At 34.8% G+C, this 20,451-nt stretch overlaps 2 protein-coding genes across 2 annotated transcripts in view; one reads left to right on the plus strand and one right to left on the minus strand.

Moving 5' to 3' along the window:
* Window positions 1-2,190: 2,190 nt before the first annotated feature.
* LOC110105041 (phytochromobilin:ferredoxin oxidoreductase, chloroplastic) overlaps window positions 2,191-20,451 on the plus strand; it is a 32,534-nt gene continuing 14,273 nt past the window's right edge. The window contains exons 1-3 of the mRNA XM_028693518.1: window positions 2,191-2,350; window positions 3,214-3,333; window positions 14,586-14,680. Coding sequence (XP_028549351.1) covers window positions 2,258-2,350; window positions 3,214-3,333; window positions 14,586-14,680 — 308 coding nt within the window. The 5' untranslated portion in view covers window positions 2,191-2,257. The remainder of the gene's footprint in view (window positions 2,351-3,213; window positions 3,334-14,585; window positions 14,681-20,451) is intronic.
* Window positions 9,743-11,342, minus strand: LOC110105037 (thioredoxin-like 1-2, chloroplastic; the record flags this gene model as incomplete). Its single annotated transcript, XM_020834385.2, has 4 exons — window positions 9,743-10,259; window positions 10,793-10,930; window positions 11,114-11,143; window positions 11,244-11,342. Coding segments are annotated over 4 exons (393 nt in total), but the record flags the coding sequence as incomplete, so codon positions are not given.

Below are 20,451 nucleotides of genomic sequence, written 5' to 3' on the forward strand. Positions count from 1 at the left end.
TGATTAAGACATCCTAAAAAAAAAAAAAAATCTATTAAATAAAAGTTTCTATGGTCTTTCATTATTACAATTAGGGGTATAGATTTATGTTAAAAGATTCATATTTGGGATGACTAGAACATAAATGGTTTATCAAATTGACAAAGAATTCAACTTGATCCTAACACAGGTGGGAATCAAATATGAACTGATTTGATAAAAGTTATAGTAGAGAAATATCAGGATGGTCGTCTGATTGCTCCAATAAGTAAAGATTTCACTCTCACTTGAGAGGGTGTATATTTTAAATCATATATTTACTAACGTTTCACTTATATTTCCAAAAAAAAAATGGTAATGTACAAATCAACTCAAGAAAATGAACTATATGGCACTATTTGTTATCACACATGGCCTACTTATTTTTTTATGGGAATATTTTGGCCAATTAAGATATACTCACACATAAATCACGTGTAGAACTCGAACCAAAGCTCCCAACCAGTAAGCCAAAATGAGTCACGTAAATGGCCTATCAGAATTATTTACTACATTTGTGATGCAATTAGAGTTTCCAAATATTTATACTGAGTCAGATCACATGAGAATAAGACATATGCAATAAGAATAAAGAGTTGTTCACAAAGACAAGGGTAAGGGTGGATTAGGGGTGAAAACGAGTCGAGTCGGGGGAGTGTTCGAGTCGAGCCTAGCTGTCGAGAACCGAGCTCGAGCTCGAGCTCGAGCTCGAGCTCGAGCACGAGCTCGAACTCGAGTCGAGCTCAAAAGTCAAGCTTGAGCTCGACTCGACAGGAAAAAAGCGAGCTCGTCGAGCTCTCGTCACGGGAGATCGAGCCGTTTCACCAGCGTCGAACGACATCGCCGTCCGTCCAACCCCATCACTCGACTGTCGCCTTTGTCCATCACACACATCGCAGATCCGATTCCGCCCAACCCCATGCCGTCATCGAGTTCCGCTTCCGCTTCCGTTGTCCATCGCAGACGTCGTCGTCCGTCCAACGCCGTCTTGAGACTCTCGCCGTTGTCCGTCGCAGACGTCGAAGATGTCGTTCTCGCAATGCTGTCGTCCGCTTCCATTGTCCATCGCAGAGATCCAGAGAAGCAGACGTCGTAGATGCCGTCGTCGACTCGTCGCCAAGCGTAACAACGTCGCAAATCGATTCTCTAATTGGATTTTCCCGCTCACGGTTTGGATTTCTCGCTCACAGTTTGGATTTCCCCGCTCGTAAATTGGATTTTCCGCCCGCTAGCTCCGCCGAGCTGCTCGTCGAGTGGACAAGTCGAGTCCGACGTCTGTTCGAGCTTGAGCTCGATAAGCGTTCGAGCTCGAAACTGTGTTCCAGCTCGACTTGCGAGCTCAATAAGCTCGACTCGTCGAGCCGATTACCGAGTCGAGTTCGAGCCGGCTTGACTCGGTTGCACCCTTATGGTGGATTGTCAATTTGAGAGAGAGAGAGAGAGAAGAAGAAGAAGAAGAATATTTTTCAAGAATGAACCTCTATTCAATATTCTTATCAGCACCTCCTTGTACTGGTTGACCAGTTATAATGGTTTCTCATCAACTTTGTTTTAAAGTTCATTCCTCTTAATAGATGTGTTGATCAAATTGAAATTCAGGAATTCATCAAGATAAGGACTGGTTTGGGACAACTTTAGACTGCTATTTTTTTCTTGCTTTTAAGAGATTTTGGTACTAAGAAAAAGCTTTACGAAAGAGTAAGAAATTAACCCGTCCCAAACGAAACCTAAATTTAAGGAAGCTTTGTATAAATGGAATCATAGTGATTATTACGTAATAATAGTTTAAGTAAATTTAAATTGTTAAGAGTAGGTGTGCAAGTGCAATTAAATGTTTATGATTTCCAATCTTTCAATACATTTCTAATTATAATATAATGGGGATTTATGCATCTAACATATAAATTTTATAATTTATTTATATTATACCTAAAACTTTAAATTACATCAAAAATATTATAGATATAAACTTTTTAAAAGTAAAATACCTCTTTTTATGCATAAAATTTTATATTAAATAAGTGAATATTAAATTAGTTAATAAATATATAAAATTTATGTGATATATCTCCAATTATAATAATTTAAACGAAAGTAAGGCCCAGCCCTATTAAGAAGGCCTAGCCCGTTTCTAGTACTACGGTCCACAAACTTTTTCCAATTTCTTGGTTCCGTGATTCCGTCTCGCGGCTCTGCAGCACTTCAAAACACCTCTCTCTCTCTCTCTCTCTCTCCATCCATGGATCTGTCTGCCTTCTCCTACCAAAAGTTCGTCCAGTTTGCTTTGGAAGAGACCCAACGCCGGACAACTCTCAGCCCTCGTCCCATCCAGGTCTCTCCCTCCCGTCGCTCATCGTCAATTTTTTGTTTTTTAAAGCTCTGCTCTTTTTCCTTATGAAATATGAAATTTGCATGTACTTGACTTACTGTTTTAGTAAAACACTCTCTAAGGTTTGCTGAGTTTGCTAAATGAGGTGAGAATTTCTGATAAAGTTGCTATCCCTGACTTCTTTTAGCTTCCTTGGCTTAAGTCATGGTAGGAACTTGGTGCGTCATTATAGTTTACGTTGCCGGCATAATTTATGTTCTTTTTGTTTTGTTCGTAGGTTAATCGGTTTTTTTTTTCCACGTTGTATTTTATGGAGAAAGCGCTGGTTTTCACCATATATTTGTTTCCTGTCTCACTGAAATTGGAAGCTAAACAGCTGTATTTGCAGTTGAAAACTAGGGCACAAAAGAATTCTAACTATCCGGGAAAGTGTTCGAGTTGCGTAGAGAAACTCTTAAAAGAATTCTAACTGAAAGGGGAAAGAAATTAGTGATTAACGCTTTTAATGTTAAGAGAAAAATGAAGAAGAAAAAGCTGTTGTGAGCCTTCAACACAGGAATTGGTCTAATGTACGCTACAATGTTTGTTTGATTTGGGGGAAACTTTAACAAATCAAAAAAAGAAATGATGTAGGAGTGGAAATTGATAGGATAAAAAAGATTTTTTGTTATTTTTTCTTGAGGCACAGACTTTGAATCTGCACTTTGAAAAGGAGAAGTGCCCCTCATCAGAAAATGTAGATCCTCACTGTTTCTCAATAGTGTTGCTGTTTACAGTAACTATTTGTAGTGTTTGGAGCATCATCAGATGTTTCTGCTTGGTTTATAGATGTTTCTCCAATGATTTCTTCTTTGTCATGTTGACAGGAGAACCTCAAATGTTTGAGGTCTAAAGATGGCAATGCTACACTTCATACACTCTCATTTAAAGCTCCCAAGATTAGGCATATTCGGAGTTTATCGATTGAAGGAGGTCCTTCCATGCAAGTAATTTTTTTTTTGTTTTAATATCTTCTTTAACTGAGTATTAAGTATTAACATCTTTTATGCATGCCACAAATGTTATTGATTTAGTTGAGGATGCTTATTTCACTCATACATTTCTTAAGAGTTGTACGGTATGGAACATTTTTTTAAAGATTTTGAAGTTTTCAAAGCATGTCTCTATAGAAAAGGTTCAGTACTTTGCTGACAGAAATGCTTACACCAGTAACCTTAGATTTGGATTGAAAAGTTGTTTAGTGGCTTCAACAAGCAAGAAAAGGGAGGCATAATTCAAGAGGTTTATGATTATTTAAATGATGATATGCGATTTAATGGCCAATCTCTAAAGCAAAAGCCTTTCTTGAGCCTGATTTTATTTCCAATTTTTCTGTACTACTCACACATGTAGAAAACCTTAAGAGGTGGGTAGAATTAAAATTAAACCTGTCTCCTTTATGAATATAAATAGCTCTAAGGCATTCAATCATTTGCAAGCTAGCAGTATGGGAACCCCTTTACCAATTTTGAATTTCGAAAGTACACAATAAAATGTCAAACATGCTTCAGGATTTCCTTTAAAAAAGATTGATTTAACTACTACATTATTGTCAAGATTTTTTCATTAATGTCAATTTACTTTAAGGGGCTGTTTGGTAACAGAATTTAAGCAGGATTTGGGCTATATTCTGCCAAATGCAAAAAACGCCATGTTAAATCTCACAGCTACTTTAAATCCACCGTTTCCTAGTTTTTGCTCTAAATCCTAGATTTACTAAATTTGAGAGTTCGACAGATTTAGAGGATTTATGAAGATGAAGAAGGGCGTGTAAGAACCGGGCTTGGCCGATTCGTTTGAACCGTCCCTAATCAAAACGCGAGTGAAACATAGGACAAAGCATGCGAGTCGAGCAAGCCGAGCATGAACGCGGGAGCAGCAGGCAGGACCGAACCTTGTGAATGAGCGAGGAATCATGTTCAAATGCGAAATGTAGTGACTTCTAATGTGAGACAACTTTGATTCGCTCACTCCTTTTGAATCACACAAATAGAAGAAGCCCTGAATTAGAGAAAAAAAAGGAGAGAGCAAGAGGGAGTTCTCAAACAAGTCGAAGGAGAAGAAGGTGGTCGAGGGTTTGAGTAGTGAACGAGAGAGACTGAGAGAGTGAGAATAGAAGCGAAGGAGAAGAATCAGCCGAGCGACGAGTGAGGGATCGAGCACCAAGCATAAAAAATGCAAGATAATTTATATATAAGGATTTATTATGTAAATAATAAATAAAACAAATAGAGGTTGTTGAAAATAAAGATTTAATCTAATACATAATTATTTGTTAAATTACTTATTTTAAAATTTATGGATTTTTTATAGAATAAATTATTAAATTCTCTTAATGAAGTTTATTCTAAATTTATACATGATAATAATTTTAAAAAGATCAATGTTTAAAATTTTATTAGTTTATTTTATATATATATATATATATATATATATATATATTGAGGATAGATATATTTGTATGCATATAAAGAGAAATTAATGTTATTATAATAAGCTGTATTTAAAAGAGTAACGAATTTGTGAGCTAATGATAAATTTTATAGAAAATGTGAGTACATTTTATTAGTAGAAACTTTATTTTAAAAATGAATAATAATTAAATTAGGATTTTTCTTTTAAAGTGAAAAGTTATAAAATATATAAAGTTTTAAAAAATTGATAACAATGAAATTTTGACTTTATCCATATTTAAATAATAAAACTAGGAGAAAAATATATAGAGAAAGGGCAATTTATGTAGTATAAAATAACAATAATAAAAAAATAGTATTTAATATTTTAGGGAGAGAAAATTTTAATATGAGAATTAAAGAATATTTCAAGTGAGAAATAAATAATAGAGTATGCATTTATATAAGTATTACATTGGCAATGATTAGAGTGGCGCCTAAAGTAAATTATTCAGATATTTGAATCAAGATGAGTACTCATGTTTATTTTATTTACAATAATGACTTTGTTTTCTCTTCAATTAAATGCTTTGAAAGATAACACTTGCTTACGAAGTCTTTATTATCAGTTGGAGCACGTTTTATCATTCTCGTTCTTAATGATTAATCATGTTGAGTCAAATGAAAATTAATATGTTATGTTTCACATTATCATATAAAGGTAATGAATGTTATAAGAATAAAATGGCTACATAAATATGCTTATATGTGTATATTGACTGATGGAACACACCACCTTATGGTACTAGCTGGAGATGCAATATACCCGTGTATGTAAATGGAAAAAGGTTATGAAAAAGGAAATGAAAATGAAAAAGGAATATCTTTATTGGTACTATTTTAAACGGTGGCTCTTATCACGGTTATATTATTTATGGAAAATGATAAATATATGGATAAATATATGATATATGCATAACATTGAAATTTTGAAATGAAATGATTAAATAAAATTATTTTATGTATTGAAATAATCATGCATATTGTTTAAAATACCTTGAATTACTATACTTTAGAAGCATGATTTACGCACTGAGTTCTTTTATGGCTCACTCCTAAATTTATAATGAATATGTATTATTCAAAGCTTAAAATGAGTAAAAAAGATGAAAATATATATCGTAGGCGAGGCGCTCCGAGTGAAATGTACTTATATCTTATATTTAAAAGAATTTTGAGGATTTAGTGGCTCTTTCAATTTGCTGGTGATATATTTAACAAATAAAAGTTAAATCAACCGTCCGACCGTCTCGTTAATTCGAGTCTCCGGGCCGAATTGTGACAAAAGTGGTATCAATACGCTAGGTTAGTATCTTAGGAATATGAATTCTCATGAAAGAGTCATATGAATGATTTATGAAATTATCCATGAAGAATTTAGAAATTCAATTAGATGGTATAATTAATTATGCCTTATATAAATATATCAGGTATGCGGATGATCAAGAGGAGGTATCTGATAGAAATATGGTTGGAGAAGAAGTACTAGCTGAAATGACTGTGAACACCGATACCCTTACCTAGATGATGACGGCTATGACCCAATAGCTTTAGGAATCAAGATCGTAGTCTGGAGTCGGAGTTAATAAATATCTGAAGTTATTCCAGGCCATGCAACATTCTCTATTCAAAGGTATTGAGAGACCAATTGAGACTGAAAATTGGTTGCTTGTATAAAGAAAATATTGGATAACATGTCATGTCCTAATGAAAGGGAAGCGCCGCTTGCTACATTTGTTTTGGATGGAGAAGCAAAAAGGTGGTAGTGAGGATAACGTGAAGATAGGCTAAAAGATTTTCCGAATTTACTAGTTAATTGAGAAGACTTTGTTGAACTTTTTAGAGAAGGGTTCGTACCTATGTCAGTAAGGAGGCAGATGCAGGACAAATTTATAAGACTGGTTCAAAGAGACAAATATGTGATGCAATACGAAGCAGAATTTATAACCTTATCTAGATATGCACCACAACTAATTGCAACAACAGAGAATAAATGTTATTAATTCCTATCTAGTCTAAGAGATGCATTTAGGCAACCTTTAGTACCTTTAGGAATCGAGGATTATTCAGTGTTGGTAGAAAGAGCTAGACGGGTGAAGATTGACTTTCAAATCACTCAGAGGAGAAGGGGTCAATATAAAAGGAAGAGTGTTGAAGAAAATATCCAAAGTAATCAGATTGAAGGATCAAATATGAAGCCTAAGTTTAGCCATAGTGGAGTTAGTAGTACTACTATGAGTACAGTCATGAAAGCTATTGCTAAGTATGACAAATTTCATAAGAGTGAATGTTTGATGGTTTCCAACACTTACTATTGGTATCGTCAGCCTGGACAGATTGCAAAATCTTGCTCTATATTGGTTCAGAGGACTTCAGGAGAGATAAGATCAAGTGAGGCACCTTCATAGAAGAACTTTATCAAACGGAAGATGATAGAATCAACATTTTCAGCTCCATCACAAAATCAATCAAAGCTGATTGTTTGATTGCAAGTTTATGCTTTAACCTAGCAAGAGCCTAATGAGTCAATAAATATTAATAAATATGAATGAGATATTTTTAATATAGTAACTTGTTATGTTATATAAGATGTTTTACTTTTTCCAGTTATCTTATTATGTTATAATGAAAATTTTGTTTTATTCAGTTATGTATTCAATGTTAAAGTTTATGTTGAGTGAAATTAAAGATGTTATTTTATTTAAGTGTCACGTATTTATGTTTGATTTAACTCATAAAAGTATACTATAACTAATAATTATAAGCTAATTTCGAGGACAAAATTTATAAGAATGGGAGATTGTAAAAATCAAGCTATGAACGACCTTAATCAAATTGTGGGAAAAATAGCGGACGAAGCAGGCAAGTCGAACGAGCCGAGCACGGACGCGAGAGCAGCTGGCAGGATCGGACCTTGCGAATGAACTAGGAATCACGTTCAAATGCGAAAATTAGAGAGAAAGAACAATTTAGGGATAGAAAATTTTAATATTAGAATTAAAGAATATTTCAAGTGAGAGATAAATTATATAGTATGCATTTATATAGGTATTATGTTGGGGATGATTGGAGTCGTGCCTTAAATAAATTATCGAGATATTCGAATCAAGGTGAGTACTCATGTTTCTTTTATTATAATAATGACTTTGTTTTCTCTTCATTTAAATCCTTTGAAAGATAATGCTGGCTTATGGAGTCTTTATGATTGATTAGATCATATTTTATCTTTCTCATACTCAATGATTGATCATGTTGAGGCAAATGAAAATTAATATATTATGTTTGACATTATCATATAAAGCTAATGAATGTTATAAGAATTAAATGGCTAGATAGATATGCTTGTATGTGTATGTTGATTGATGGACCACACCCCCTTATAGTACTGGCTATGGACGTAATGTACCCGTGCATTTAAATGTAAAAGGTTATGGAAATGGAGTACCTTTGTTGGTACTATTTTCGATGGTGGCTCCTATGATAGTTGTATTATTTACGAGAAATGATAAATATATGGATAAAGATAGATATAAGCACAACATTAAGGGGCTGTTTGGTTGCCTGAAAAAAAAAATGTAGTGTAAAGTAAATGCAATGTAAAGTAAATGTAATGTATTCTGAATACGTTGAGATTGTTTGGTTGTCTGCAAAATAAACGCAGGAGAACTGTTTCCTTTGTTTGGTTAGGTAGATCCCAACGTTTTAAAAGGCGAAATCGGGAATCTAGGCGTTTTGGCTAGGTGAGGCGAGGCGAGGCGGATCGAGGCGTAAGCCTAAAAAATGATAAAAATAAAGTAATTAACAGTGCCAAGCATGTACCGCTCGGTACCGAGCATGAACCGCTCGGAACCGAGCATATACCTCTCGGAACTGAGCGGTACTGGCTCGGTACCGAGCATGTACTGAGCAATATCGAGCATGTACCTAGTGGTACTGGCTTGGTATTGAGCGTGTACCTAGTGGTACCGAGCATGTACCGCTCAGTACCGAGCATATACTTGCTCAGTACCGAGCGGTACTGGCTCGGTACCGAGCATGTACTGAGCGATACAAGCTACTCAATAATTATTATTAATACTATTAATTATATATTTAATAATATATATTTTAATTTATATTAACTAGGCTAATTATATTAATATTTAATTAATAATTATATTACTAATTAGTCAATTAATTTATGAACTAATTATACTATTAAGTATTTAATTAATTTTCTTAATTATTAATATTTAAATTATATTAATTAAGTTAATCAATAATAACTTAGCTGCGTCTAGGGTTTGCCTTTCATCTTCTCTTTTCGTCCTTGTTGTTCGGCTTCGTTGCTTCATAGGAGGTGTAGAGATTACACGCGTCGCTTCTTTGGCTCCTTTGTGGCTGTTCGACTGCGCTCCTTCGATGACTTTCCCTTCCTGTCGGATCATAAGTTACGACATTTTGATAAGAAGAAATAACAGGAGCTCGTTGGCTCGCTAGCTTTGAAGGTAATTTTCTCCCTTTCAAGGCGCTGCCTCGATGCCTCACGTATTGAGGCGTACGCCTCCGTGGAAAAAGGCGTAAGCCTCGCCCGGACGTTCGAGGCTTAAGCCTCTGTTCGCCCGACCTCCGCCTCGATTCGAGGCGCGCCTCGAGGCGTCCGTCTCGAACGCCTTTTTAATCGATGGTAGATCCAGAGTAAAGTAATAGTGATTTTTTTTTTTAATAATTTGAAAGAAACCATGGAAACTCATTCATCCATCTGTTTGTATTTTCATCAAAACGTTACAACAATATATTATATCTACTAAGCAACATTTCTATAAAATCAGAAAAAAATTACTAATTTGACTACATATGGAAGATCTACCAACTTTGTTGCCATCTGTAAGGAAAACAAAAGATACAAAATATCAAACAAGCTCTGATACAAATTAAATACCTCAAGGAGGCAGGCTATCTCTCTCTCTCTCTAATCATAATCAAACAGGCTATCAAACATCAAAAACAACGTAGCCTGAAATGAGCTACCATGAACTTGCATTCTCATACAACAGACTTTGGAGGAACTCTTTATCACAGGACAATTTTTATAAACATCAAGAGAAAAAAAATTAAAGACCTGTACAGATATACATATGAAAGGTCCGATTAAGCCACGACAATAAACTTAAATCTTATCTCCTAGAAACAGCCAGGGCTTTATCTTCAGACTCTTGCCTGGCTTTTGAAACTAGAGAAAATGGAAGCTCTTTAATGGCAGAAACTGGCTCCTTGACTTCAGGTGCAGTGAGCAAAGGCTCTTCCTTCTTGGTCTAGTTGAAGCAATGATCCTTATTTGCAGCTAAGGCCAATAACTCAGACTCTTCTAACCGCTTGGCTGGCCCAAGGCTGGATCTCTCAGTGTTGTGCTTAGCTAATGCATCCTTAAATTTCTTTATCTGCAATGAAATGGCATATTGATTCTGTTAGTACACTTGCCACGTCAGACGGTCATTACGTGGTCCCTTGTAATTTACGGTCTTTTGCATTTCTTGTTTATTGTAACCGTGTAAACAAAGGCTGTTTGTCTATTTAAAGGACTCAGCTAATGTATCCAATGAATTCAAGATTGCTCTTTGTTTTTCTCATCTTTCCTTTCTTCTCTTCCGCATTACTTTTCTTTCAGATTCATATTCAGTAATCAAGCCATCGCAACCAAAAGAAATTAACAGCCAAATGAAATTAAGGGAATGCTTAGTATCCTATTTTAGCCAGTATTAACGCAAGATCTGTTAAATGCCACAATTTACAAAATTAATAAAGCTTTAATTAGATTTCATTATTTTCATATTAAACAATTTACTAAAATTGGATCTACATTGTTTACTAAATCCTACTTGTAGCCAAACAGCCCCTTAATCATTTAAAACAAGAAATCGCATAACAATAACTACAAATAGTCGACATAGGATCAATAAGGAGCATAACTTACAGTGGCATTAGTGCAGCTGAAGCTACGGAGACGACCATTTGCTCCCCTATAGAACCTGAAAAAGGGAAGAACATGGACGTTCAAGCTATAACACATGAACTTAAGCGTCTCATTATTAACTTGTAGAAAGAGTGTTATCTCACCTGTACACGTCAGCCATTGTATGGCTTATTATTTACTTCCTGCCCATATATTCTTTATATATAGCTCTCTATTGTACATACAGACATTAATAATAATATACTCCTTTCTATCTCTGTTATCTGCTTGTTCTCATTTCTCTCTGGTTTCTGCTTCCTCGAGCCGGTCTTCAAAGAGAACATCTGGAGTGCTTTCAGCAAATTGGCATATCTACAATTAAAAAAATAAAAATCATAAACCAAGATGAAAATAAACAATAGAAGTAAAATACATAAATAAAATTAAGCATTTTGTATGACCATAAACCAACCTTTGGATGCAGGGCTCTGCAACCAGCACAATCACGACAGAAGAAATCAACAATAACAAGCTTGTCACCAGCTCCCGACAAGGAATCCACAAGTTCCAATCAGAAGCGTCATCTAAATTTTTTTTCAAATATGACAAAAAAATCAGAAAAAATATTTTCTTTTCTCCAATCGCAAAGAGAAAGAAAAACAATTAGGATATATGAATCGCAGAAATTTCCAAACTACCTGAACAGGAACAGCATGGAGATTTCTATTCGGAAGTTTCCCTTCTGGATCTCGACAAGCAATTTAGATGACAATGCCGAAATTTTCCCCGCCTAAGCCCTAACCCTCCTAACTATTCTCACGACCGGTAGGTTCCAAGAAATCCTACCGCTAAACGCCGGCAATGTCCTCGGCGCCGAGAACCACGTTCCCGCCGGTCAGTGGCTCTCGCTCTTGCAGTATTTCGGGCGAAGGATTTCTAACCCGCTCAATTCGACCGGGTTTCGAAGTCGCACGAAACGGCTCTGTAATACACCGCTCATTCTTCTGAGGAATTCCTTATTTTCCACAAAAAAAACCAACCAAACAGCGTCATTTAGGAAATACGCGTGAGTCAATTACTCTACCCTCCTAATTTTGCATACCAAACAACTCCTAAAAGTCTTCAAATGACATGATTAAATAGAAGTATTTTATGCATTAAAATGATCATGCATATTGTTATAAATATTTTGGATTACTGCAGTTTAGAAATATGATTTATTCACTGAGTTCTTTTATGTCTCACTCCTAAATGAACAAGTATTATTCAAAGCTTAAAATGAGTAGATAAGATGAAAATGTGTATCGTAGGCGAGACACTTCTAGTGAAAGGTACTTATACCTTTTATTTTAAATAATTTTTAGGATTTCGTGGCTCTTTCAAGGTATTGTTGATAGATTTAGCAAATAAAAATTTAATCAACCGTTAGACCGTTTTTTCCTATCTTGTTAATTTGAGCCTCCGAGCCGGATCGTAATAGGGCGGGAGAAAGCGCCTTATAGTTTCCGATAGCTTGAGGAGCAAACCCTGCAATAGATGCCTTGATCTCGACAATAGTTGTCTCTTGATCTTCTCTAAGCTACTCTTTGTCTCCGCTAGATTTTGAAATCTGAAAACAAAACCAAAGTCATAGAAAAAGATAGAGTAATCTATCTTCTTTGATTCATGGGATAAACTAAAGGATCGATCCAACTTACTGCCAAGGTTTAAAATTGCGCAATTGGGTATTGAGATATTTTCTATCTATAAGATGAGGCGTAAGCCTCAAGTCGTTTTGAAGCATAAGCGTCAAAATAAAAAATTATGTAAAATAAAATTATATGTTAATAATTAAATAATATGTTTAAGGATGACATATTGACTGCCAATTGAATTATAAAGTGACAACTGATAAATTACGTGAAATAGAATTGAAATCAAACATCACAAGAGAAAATAGCATAAAATATAGGAATTGCATAAAAATAGCATATAACATCAAGTTCAACTTCAATTTTTTTTTTAGGGTTCCATATATATATATATATATAGGGTGAGTCGAGCCTCATGTCTTAACCAAACTTAGGCACATGCCTAAAAAAAAAGCTTGAGGCATTTTTTGTTGGAAGTGCACTTAGGCGGGTTTCAAGGTGCGCCTCATTTTGGGCAATTTTAAACAATGCTTACTGCTGAGCTTCCGTTCGAAGCCTTGACAAAATTGGGATTGTAAGGTAAGAAGTTCATGACTTGAAAGGAAGATAAATAAGAATTAAGGACTTTGGTGAGTTTTTCATGAAATTGAAACCGGAAGTTGAAGCCAAAAAAATTGTGTTTGGTATTTATTTGTTTTTGGGGAGGTACAGACTAGCTTGCTGGGGAAACATTAATAACATAATATACACTATTAAGTATTAATAATTTATTAAAAAAATAGCTGAATAGCATGCGATGGTGGCTTAGAAGCTAAACAATCTAAATTATTGTAGAGCAATATTTCTTTAATATTATAAATTTGACTTACATATCATATAATTCATCATGCATTCTTCCTAAAAAAAAATTTAATAATATAATTATCCTAATTAAGAATGCAATTATAAAGTAAATCTATGCATACTATTATTAAAAAAACATTTGATATTAAAGCCAAATAGAGTATAATTATTAATCTAGTTGAGATCATCATCAACACTACCATTATCTTTATGCCAATTATTTTGGATTAACATTATGTATCTTTATTTTCATTCAATTTTGTTAAGTGTGATCTCGATTGCCACAACTCCAAAGCTTTAGAGGTCATTCTTCTTGAAAGGAGGGAGCAAAATAAGAGAAGTCCTAATGAGATGTACAACTAAAAGCCTACAACTCAATTTCACACGATGCTACGACAACAATGAAGAAGAAATTACGACGAGGAAAAGCAATTCGTAAATAGACTGTGAAGCTGGTTTTAATTCATAATTAAATAGTTGGATAAATGGTAGTGTAATTATGAATTAAAGAATTATTTATTAGAATAATACTTAAATACTTAATTAGACAACTAAGAATATAATTAGTAATTAAGTAATTAATTATTTAAATAACACCCAAATAAACACTGTAATTAATAATTAAATTGTTAGTTATTAAAATAGCACTTAAATAATTAATTAGATAACTATTATTGATATTTGTCACTAAAAATTTAAATACTTAGTTATTAAAGTAAAATCTAAATAATTAATCACATAGTTAATAGTGTAATAAGTAGTTAGCATTTCAATGATTTAATCACCATAAACCCTAATTTGTGCTGCCAAACATTTTCACAGAATTCAACATTCTTCTTGTCCAAATGTTTTCAGGATTTAACATACTCAGAATTTACTAAATCCTACATTAGTTAAATCCTACTTGTGGTCAAACAGTCCCTAAAGAATACCATTTCATGAACATGAGGCTCCAATTGTTGTAAGGATTGAGTGGGTTGCATGTAGGAAGCATTACCCGACTTTGGAGAGGCAAGCTTATTTTCAGCACACTATACATGGTAGAAGCCCTTTGTGTGAATTAAACAATTCTTAAAATGCCAAGTCTACTATGTTAGGTATCACATGATTATCCCCTGATCAATTTTAGTCCTGCTTGAGCATCATTTTTAAACTCTCTACTGATTTTATGAATTTTTGTATAGCATGAGCTAATATGCTTCAGGGCTGCATTACATAATTTCTTTCCTTTCATGGCTGTTTTTTCCATGTGACCAATGCATGGCATTTTTTAGTATGACGTCTTCTCATTTCTGTGATTTGATGATCTACTAACTATATATTTTTTTTGTTCATTGCAGGTGCTTGATTTTGCAGCATTTCCTGAACTAAAATTTGATTTTCCAATATTTTGTGCCAACTTTTTTACAACATCTACTCTTAGTATTATTGTACTGTAAGTTACACGAAACCGAACTGATATCTCTGGAATGATAGCAATAATATATTTTTGTCAGAAGCATTGAGTTCTGTAGACATGAGAGTTCTTTCATAACTTATTCCAACTCATTCTTATTTACATGCAAATTAACCATTTTTTAGCCTAGTAATTTGAAGCTCAACTTATCTGTGCCATACATTATTTTAGGAGTGCAATCAGGCTAGTCTGACATATTTCCACCCATCAATAGTCTAACCTGCTAAGTTGCATACTTTTCCAATATCTAAATGTGTGATTCAAGCCAAAAAAAAGCGTCTTTTTGTTCCGTTGCAAAACTGCATATCCTATTCAGCCTTGCGATCATCATAGGTGAACTTCAACTCTAATTTCTTATGAAACTGATACTCCAATACTTCTTCCTATTAGTTGAATGCTCGCCTATAATCAGTTTCTCAATCTCATGGTTTTTCATCATATAGCCCTTGTCGTCCCATTATTTTTTCACGGTTACTGCCTCTACTTTTCTAGAAGTTCCAACAGTTAATGAGGTGGAGTAAAAAAAACCTATTTCTTCACATCCCCATATCATCAATTCTATAAGATGCCAACTTTTTTTTTAATAAAATGTGGATTAAGATTTAGAAAATTTTCAAGTGCTGTCAGGTTTTCTTTATGTATAGTGGTTTAATACCATAAATTTGCCATTTCTTGCAATCCTATACAACATGATCAAACCATGAATGTGTAAGTGGATGGATATTTCATAAAAAATTAGAAAGTTGGCTTATCTGCACTTCATATATCCCAACAGGAGGATAATTTGCTGACATATTTATCAAAGGACTCAACAACTCTACATTCAAGAATACTATAAACAAATTTGGAATGATAGATCTCTACCATCTAGTTTAAGGGGGATTGCTGAAGAGCTTCCAGATTAAGGGGCTTGGTGGGAGTGGTATATTAGAAAATTAGAGGCTATGGATTTATTACTTACAAAGAAATACCTCTTTCATGGATTCATATGCAAGATAAAGAGCGCATAGATTGATTGTTGGCATCAATTAGCAACCCCTAAATGGATCAAATGGCTGGTATATAGCTGTTGGGATCATTTATTTTTGAGTATGTTATTGTAAGTATTTATTTTCTTTATTCTTCTATGTAACTTTTTTTATAAAAACTCATTGAAAGAATGAATAACCTAAACTTTTCTAGCCACTTTTCTGCAAAAATGCTTGCGTAAATGTATGCAAGTGTTTTTTCAACTCTATTGTTGTCATTATTTATTGAGGGAGAGTAAATAAGAAGCAAGCATAAAGGACTGAAAAAAAAAAGATAATAGCAATACTACATCTGTAATTATAGAAGAAGTGCTGGCTCAACTAGATTTGTTGAATTGTAATCTTATACCTCATTATTTAGAAAAGTATTGAATGAAATAATGCAAAATATGCCTTGTAAAGCCTTACAAATGCTTGAATCTATAAATCATACTTATCATTGGAACATATTGTATTATAATGCAAGTCTCCTAAAGCCATAATGCATTACACATGGTGTAGCATGTGCTATTTTAAAAATAGTTCTAATTGTAAAAAATTAAAATAATTTATTAATAATTCAACAATGGAAAGTGCAAATATCTTAAAAGGAAAAAATAATTAAATAAAAGTTAATGCATATAAATAAGATATAAAATTGCTTTATGTACATAAAGGTTACTGCATTATAATTACATTGAGAAATATATTTTCATGCCTATGAAAACAGTAACATTTACAAATAAAATTATCATGATGTAGCTATTTGCATAATATTTTGACAAAATGTTCAACTTTACAGCTTAAGCTTAAAACATAAGAACTAGCTTGTTCACGAGTTTCATTTTTACCCAAATTTAGATGAGTCATTCTAAGAATTATTATATTCACAAACCAAAATAACCTTGTGATGAGGACATCGTCAGAGATTTCGACACATGTACCATCAGGAGACGCCGGAGATCAACGGCCACGATCATGAGTTTTATTTTGAGTTATTTTATGTAGTAGTTTATTTGATTTTTATGTTTTTCCGTTTTTGCCCTTATGGGTATTTGGTCGCTATTGTAGCCCAAGGGGCAATTTAGTCTTTTGTTTTCTTTGTCATTTGGAGGCCTATATATGGCCCTTTTCTTATGTAATAGTTTAGTTTTTGATGAAAATGAAAATTATCTTCCTTTGTGTTCTCTTTGTGAGTGCATCCTCTCTCTCAAATCTCTTAGTGAGTTTTGAGAAGAGCTAGATCTCTTTGTGAGTTCTAAAGTTCGCCGTAGTTATTTGGTGGAAATCCGGGTAGAAGATAATTGAGGTTAGTAATTCGTAGTCGCTCGAATCCCTTGAATTTTCCCTCTTTTCTTCCCCTTGCAGCTGCTGCCACCTAGCCCTAAGATCCTTCTTGCTGCCGGCTTCATTGGCCCTCCAGGCCTTTGGCCGCCGCCCTGCACTCTTCCCAGCAGCCGACCCCTCTGCCGACACCAACCGTCCTGTCTGGCAGCCAGGCCGTGAACCTCAACCCACCGTTCCCTGGCATTCTCCCTTTCCCCGGATTCCCCATTGATCCACGTCCAGTGGAATTTCAAAATTCCTGTGATTAATTTATTGCCTAATTAATAACCTCTGTTTAGGCAATACATTTAATGTCATTTAGAGCTATTTGAAATTTGAATTCCATTTCCCTCTCATTTCAAATCTAATTGGGGAAAGTTTCTGAGCCTAACTTGAATAATGGGTCTCATCTTATTTTATTGGAGTCTATTTTAGGAATCACTCATCTAGATTTACATTTTAAAGAGTGTGACTTTCGTGATTGGGCTTATCTCACCACTCCTCGTACCGACTTTAATGTGAGAGAAAGTCTTAGCCCATACTTTCATGTCACAACTTTAACTGTCGTGCCCACTTCTGGTATGGATACCATACCCAATTTCTTAAGTCCCATACCTGCTGGTGACTCGTTTGGCTATCCCATTATGGCTGTGAGTCAGGAGCCATCATCTTACCGTGTTCCTGACTCATTTGCTTTGCCTACTATGTTCTTGTCCCTCCCTGTTAAGGACAATCTCTCTCCTAGTGGGATGAATTTACAAGATGACACAGTTGACCATAGGAGACAACCTACGACCCTAACTGAAGCTTCTTATAGAAGTGTCGTGGTAGCTAAGGATGTCTTCATTGCTCCCCCTAAACCAGTTCCCTTAGACCTGAACACTTTAGATCCCCTCATTTATTGACTCTTCCGCGTTTATTTTTTTTTCCATGTTCTTGTGAGTTCGTATGTTTTGTTGTAGTCTGTTGTCTTCCTAATTTATCTATGTTTAAAACTCTAGTTTGTAAGCTCATTATTCTTGTCATCTATCATGCGCACCGAGTCTCTTGCATCCACATTTGCATCTCATCTTCAAGAATTGCAGAAGGATATTAATAAAAAGAATAACCAAAGCGATGCCAGTTATAAACTTACTACCGATCTCGAGAGACGGTTCAAAGAATTTGATATTAGAGATTTTGTATTGGTTCGGATTCGTCCGGAGCGGTTCCCACAAGGGACCGTTATAAAGTTATATGCTAGAAGCATTGGACCGTTCAAATAAACAACAAAAAGATTTAAATAGTAATGCTTATGTGTTAGACCTTCCTGAAGGTTTTTAACACTAATCTTATATTAACATCGAAGATCTTGTAAGCTTCGAAGGTCCAGAGTGTAACCCTCCTATTCCACGAAATAATGAGCCTTGTGTGAACCCACCTGGTGAGATCCCCAGCCTAACTCCACCCCCAAAATTGCCTAATTTACCCAATACAGAGAAGATTGAGACAATACTGAGTGATGAACTCAAATTTCCACTAGAGATGATGGTCAACAAAGGTATCTAGTTCAGTGGGCAGGGAAACCGGAGACGGAGAACACATGGGTCGATCGTGACGAGCTCCAGCGAGTGGACCCCGACTTACTAGAGTGGTACGAGAGCTCTATAGATGCTTACTCGACGGGGTCGAGTTTTCTCCCACCTGGGGAGAATGATGAGGACATCGTCAGAGATTTCGACGCATGTACCATCAGGAGACGCCGGAGATCAACAGCCACGATCATGAGTTTTATTTTGAGTCATTTTATGTAGTAGTTTATTTGATTTTTATGTTTTTCCGTTTTTGCCCTTATGGGTATTTGGTTGCTATTGTAGCCCAAGGGGCAATTTAGTCTTTCATTTTCTTTGTCATTTGGAGGCCTATATATGGCCATTTTCTTATGTAATAGTTTAGTTTTTGATGAAAATGGAAATTATCTTCCTTTGTGTTCTCTTTGTGAGTGCATCCTCTCTCTCAAATCTCTTAGTGAGTTTTGAGAAGAGTTAGATCTCTTTGTGAGTTCTAAAGTTCTCCGAAGTTATTTGGTGGAAATCCGGGTGGAAGATAATTGAGGTTAGTAATTCGTAGTCGCTCGAATCCCTTGAATTTTCCCTCTTTTCTTCCCCTTGCAGCTGCTGCCACCTAGCCCTAAGATCCTTCCTTCTGCCTGCTTCATTGGCCCTCCAGGCCTTTGGCCGCCGCCCTGCACTCTTCCCAGCAGCCGGCCCCTCTGCCGACACCAACCCTCCTGTCTGGCAGCCAGGCCGTGAACCTCAACCCACCGTTCCGTGGCATTCTCCCTTGCCCCGGATTCCCCATTGATCCACGTCCAGTGGAATTTCAAAATTCCTGTGATTAATTTATTGCCTAATTAATAACCTCTGTTTAAGCAATACATTTAATGTCATTTAGAGCTATTTGAAATTTGAATTCCATTTCCCTCTCATTTCAAATCTAATTGGGGAAGTTACTAATTAAATCTGAAATTATAATTCAGATTTAATTAACTTATTTACTCTCCATGGGCCCTACTGTCACGACCCGGCCCGGCTAGCCCGATTATATCGGGGCGGGAACAGACGATCGTACGGAAGAGCATAAAACATAACATTTTTCATTTAAAACTTAAGATTTAAAACATCAATATCATTACAAATACATGAAAGAGCCACTAATAAACTTCAAACTCAAATGTTATAAACTAATCAACTTGACTCATAACCAATAAAACTTTCAAATTCATCATCATAAAATAAACTTTCACAATTACATAAACCTCAAACTCGCGAACTACACTGAAACAAATATAAAGACTCAAACTGAAAACACAAAAAGGAACCTTTCATCCTCCTGAGGTCCCCTACGACGATAAGTGTAAGGTTCCATTTAATCTCCTTTCATAAGCCTCATTATTTTCATGCCTAAATGCCTTTCTTATGATTCATATGCTCAACAGTTAATGCAAATAAATAAAGACATAAACTTGCAAAATTACTGAATTTAAAACATTAACTAATAAAAATATAAAGACATGAAATATATTTAGCAATAAGAAATTTGAAGCACTTATAAATTTAACTGGTTCTGAACACCTACCTCAAATTAAACACAATACGTCGCTTCGATACAAGTCCTTCACTTCACACCTTAATGATCACCACCTAAAAGTTTATAAAGTAAACGTGTCACAACTTGAAATCAAATCTCCTAAGTCTAATTGCTAAACCCGACATTTTCCCCTTAATCATTCCTAACGAAAATTAAGGATAATTAATTAAATAAACTTTGATTTTCGGATTTAATAAATACTTAAATTTTAAAAATTCATAAATCTCCAATTTCATCCAAATATTGATTTTAAATTGATCTTTAACATATTATAATAATAATATAATA

This window comes from Dendrobium catenatum, unplaced genomic scaffold, assembly GCF_001605985.2.
Source record: "Dendrobium catenatum unplaced genomic scaffold, ASM160598v2 fragScaff_scaffold_313, whole genome shotgun sequence".
Classification (NCBI taxonomy): Eukaryota; Viridiplantae; Streptophyta; class Magnoliopsida; order Asparagales; family Orchidaceae; genus Dendrobium; species Dendrobium catenatum.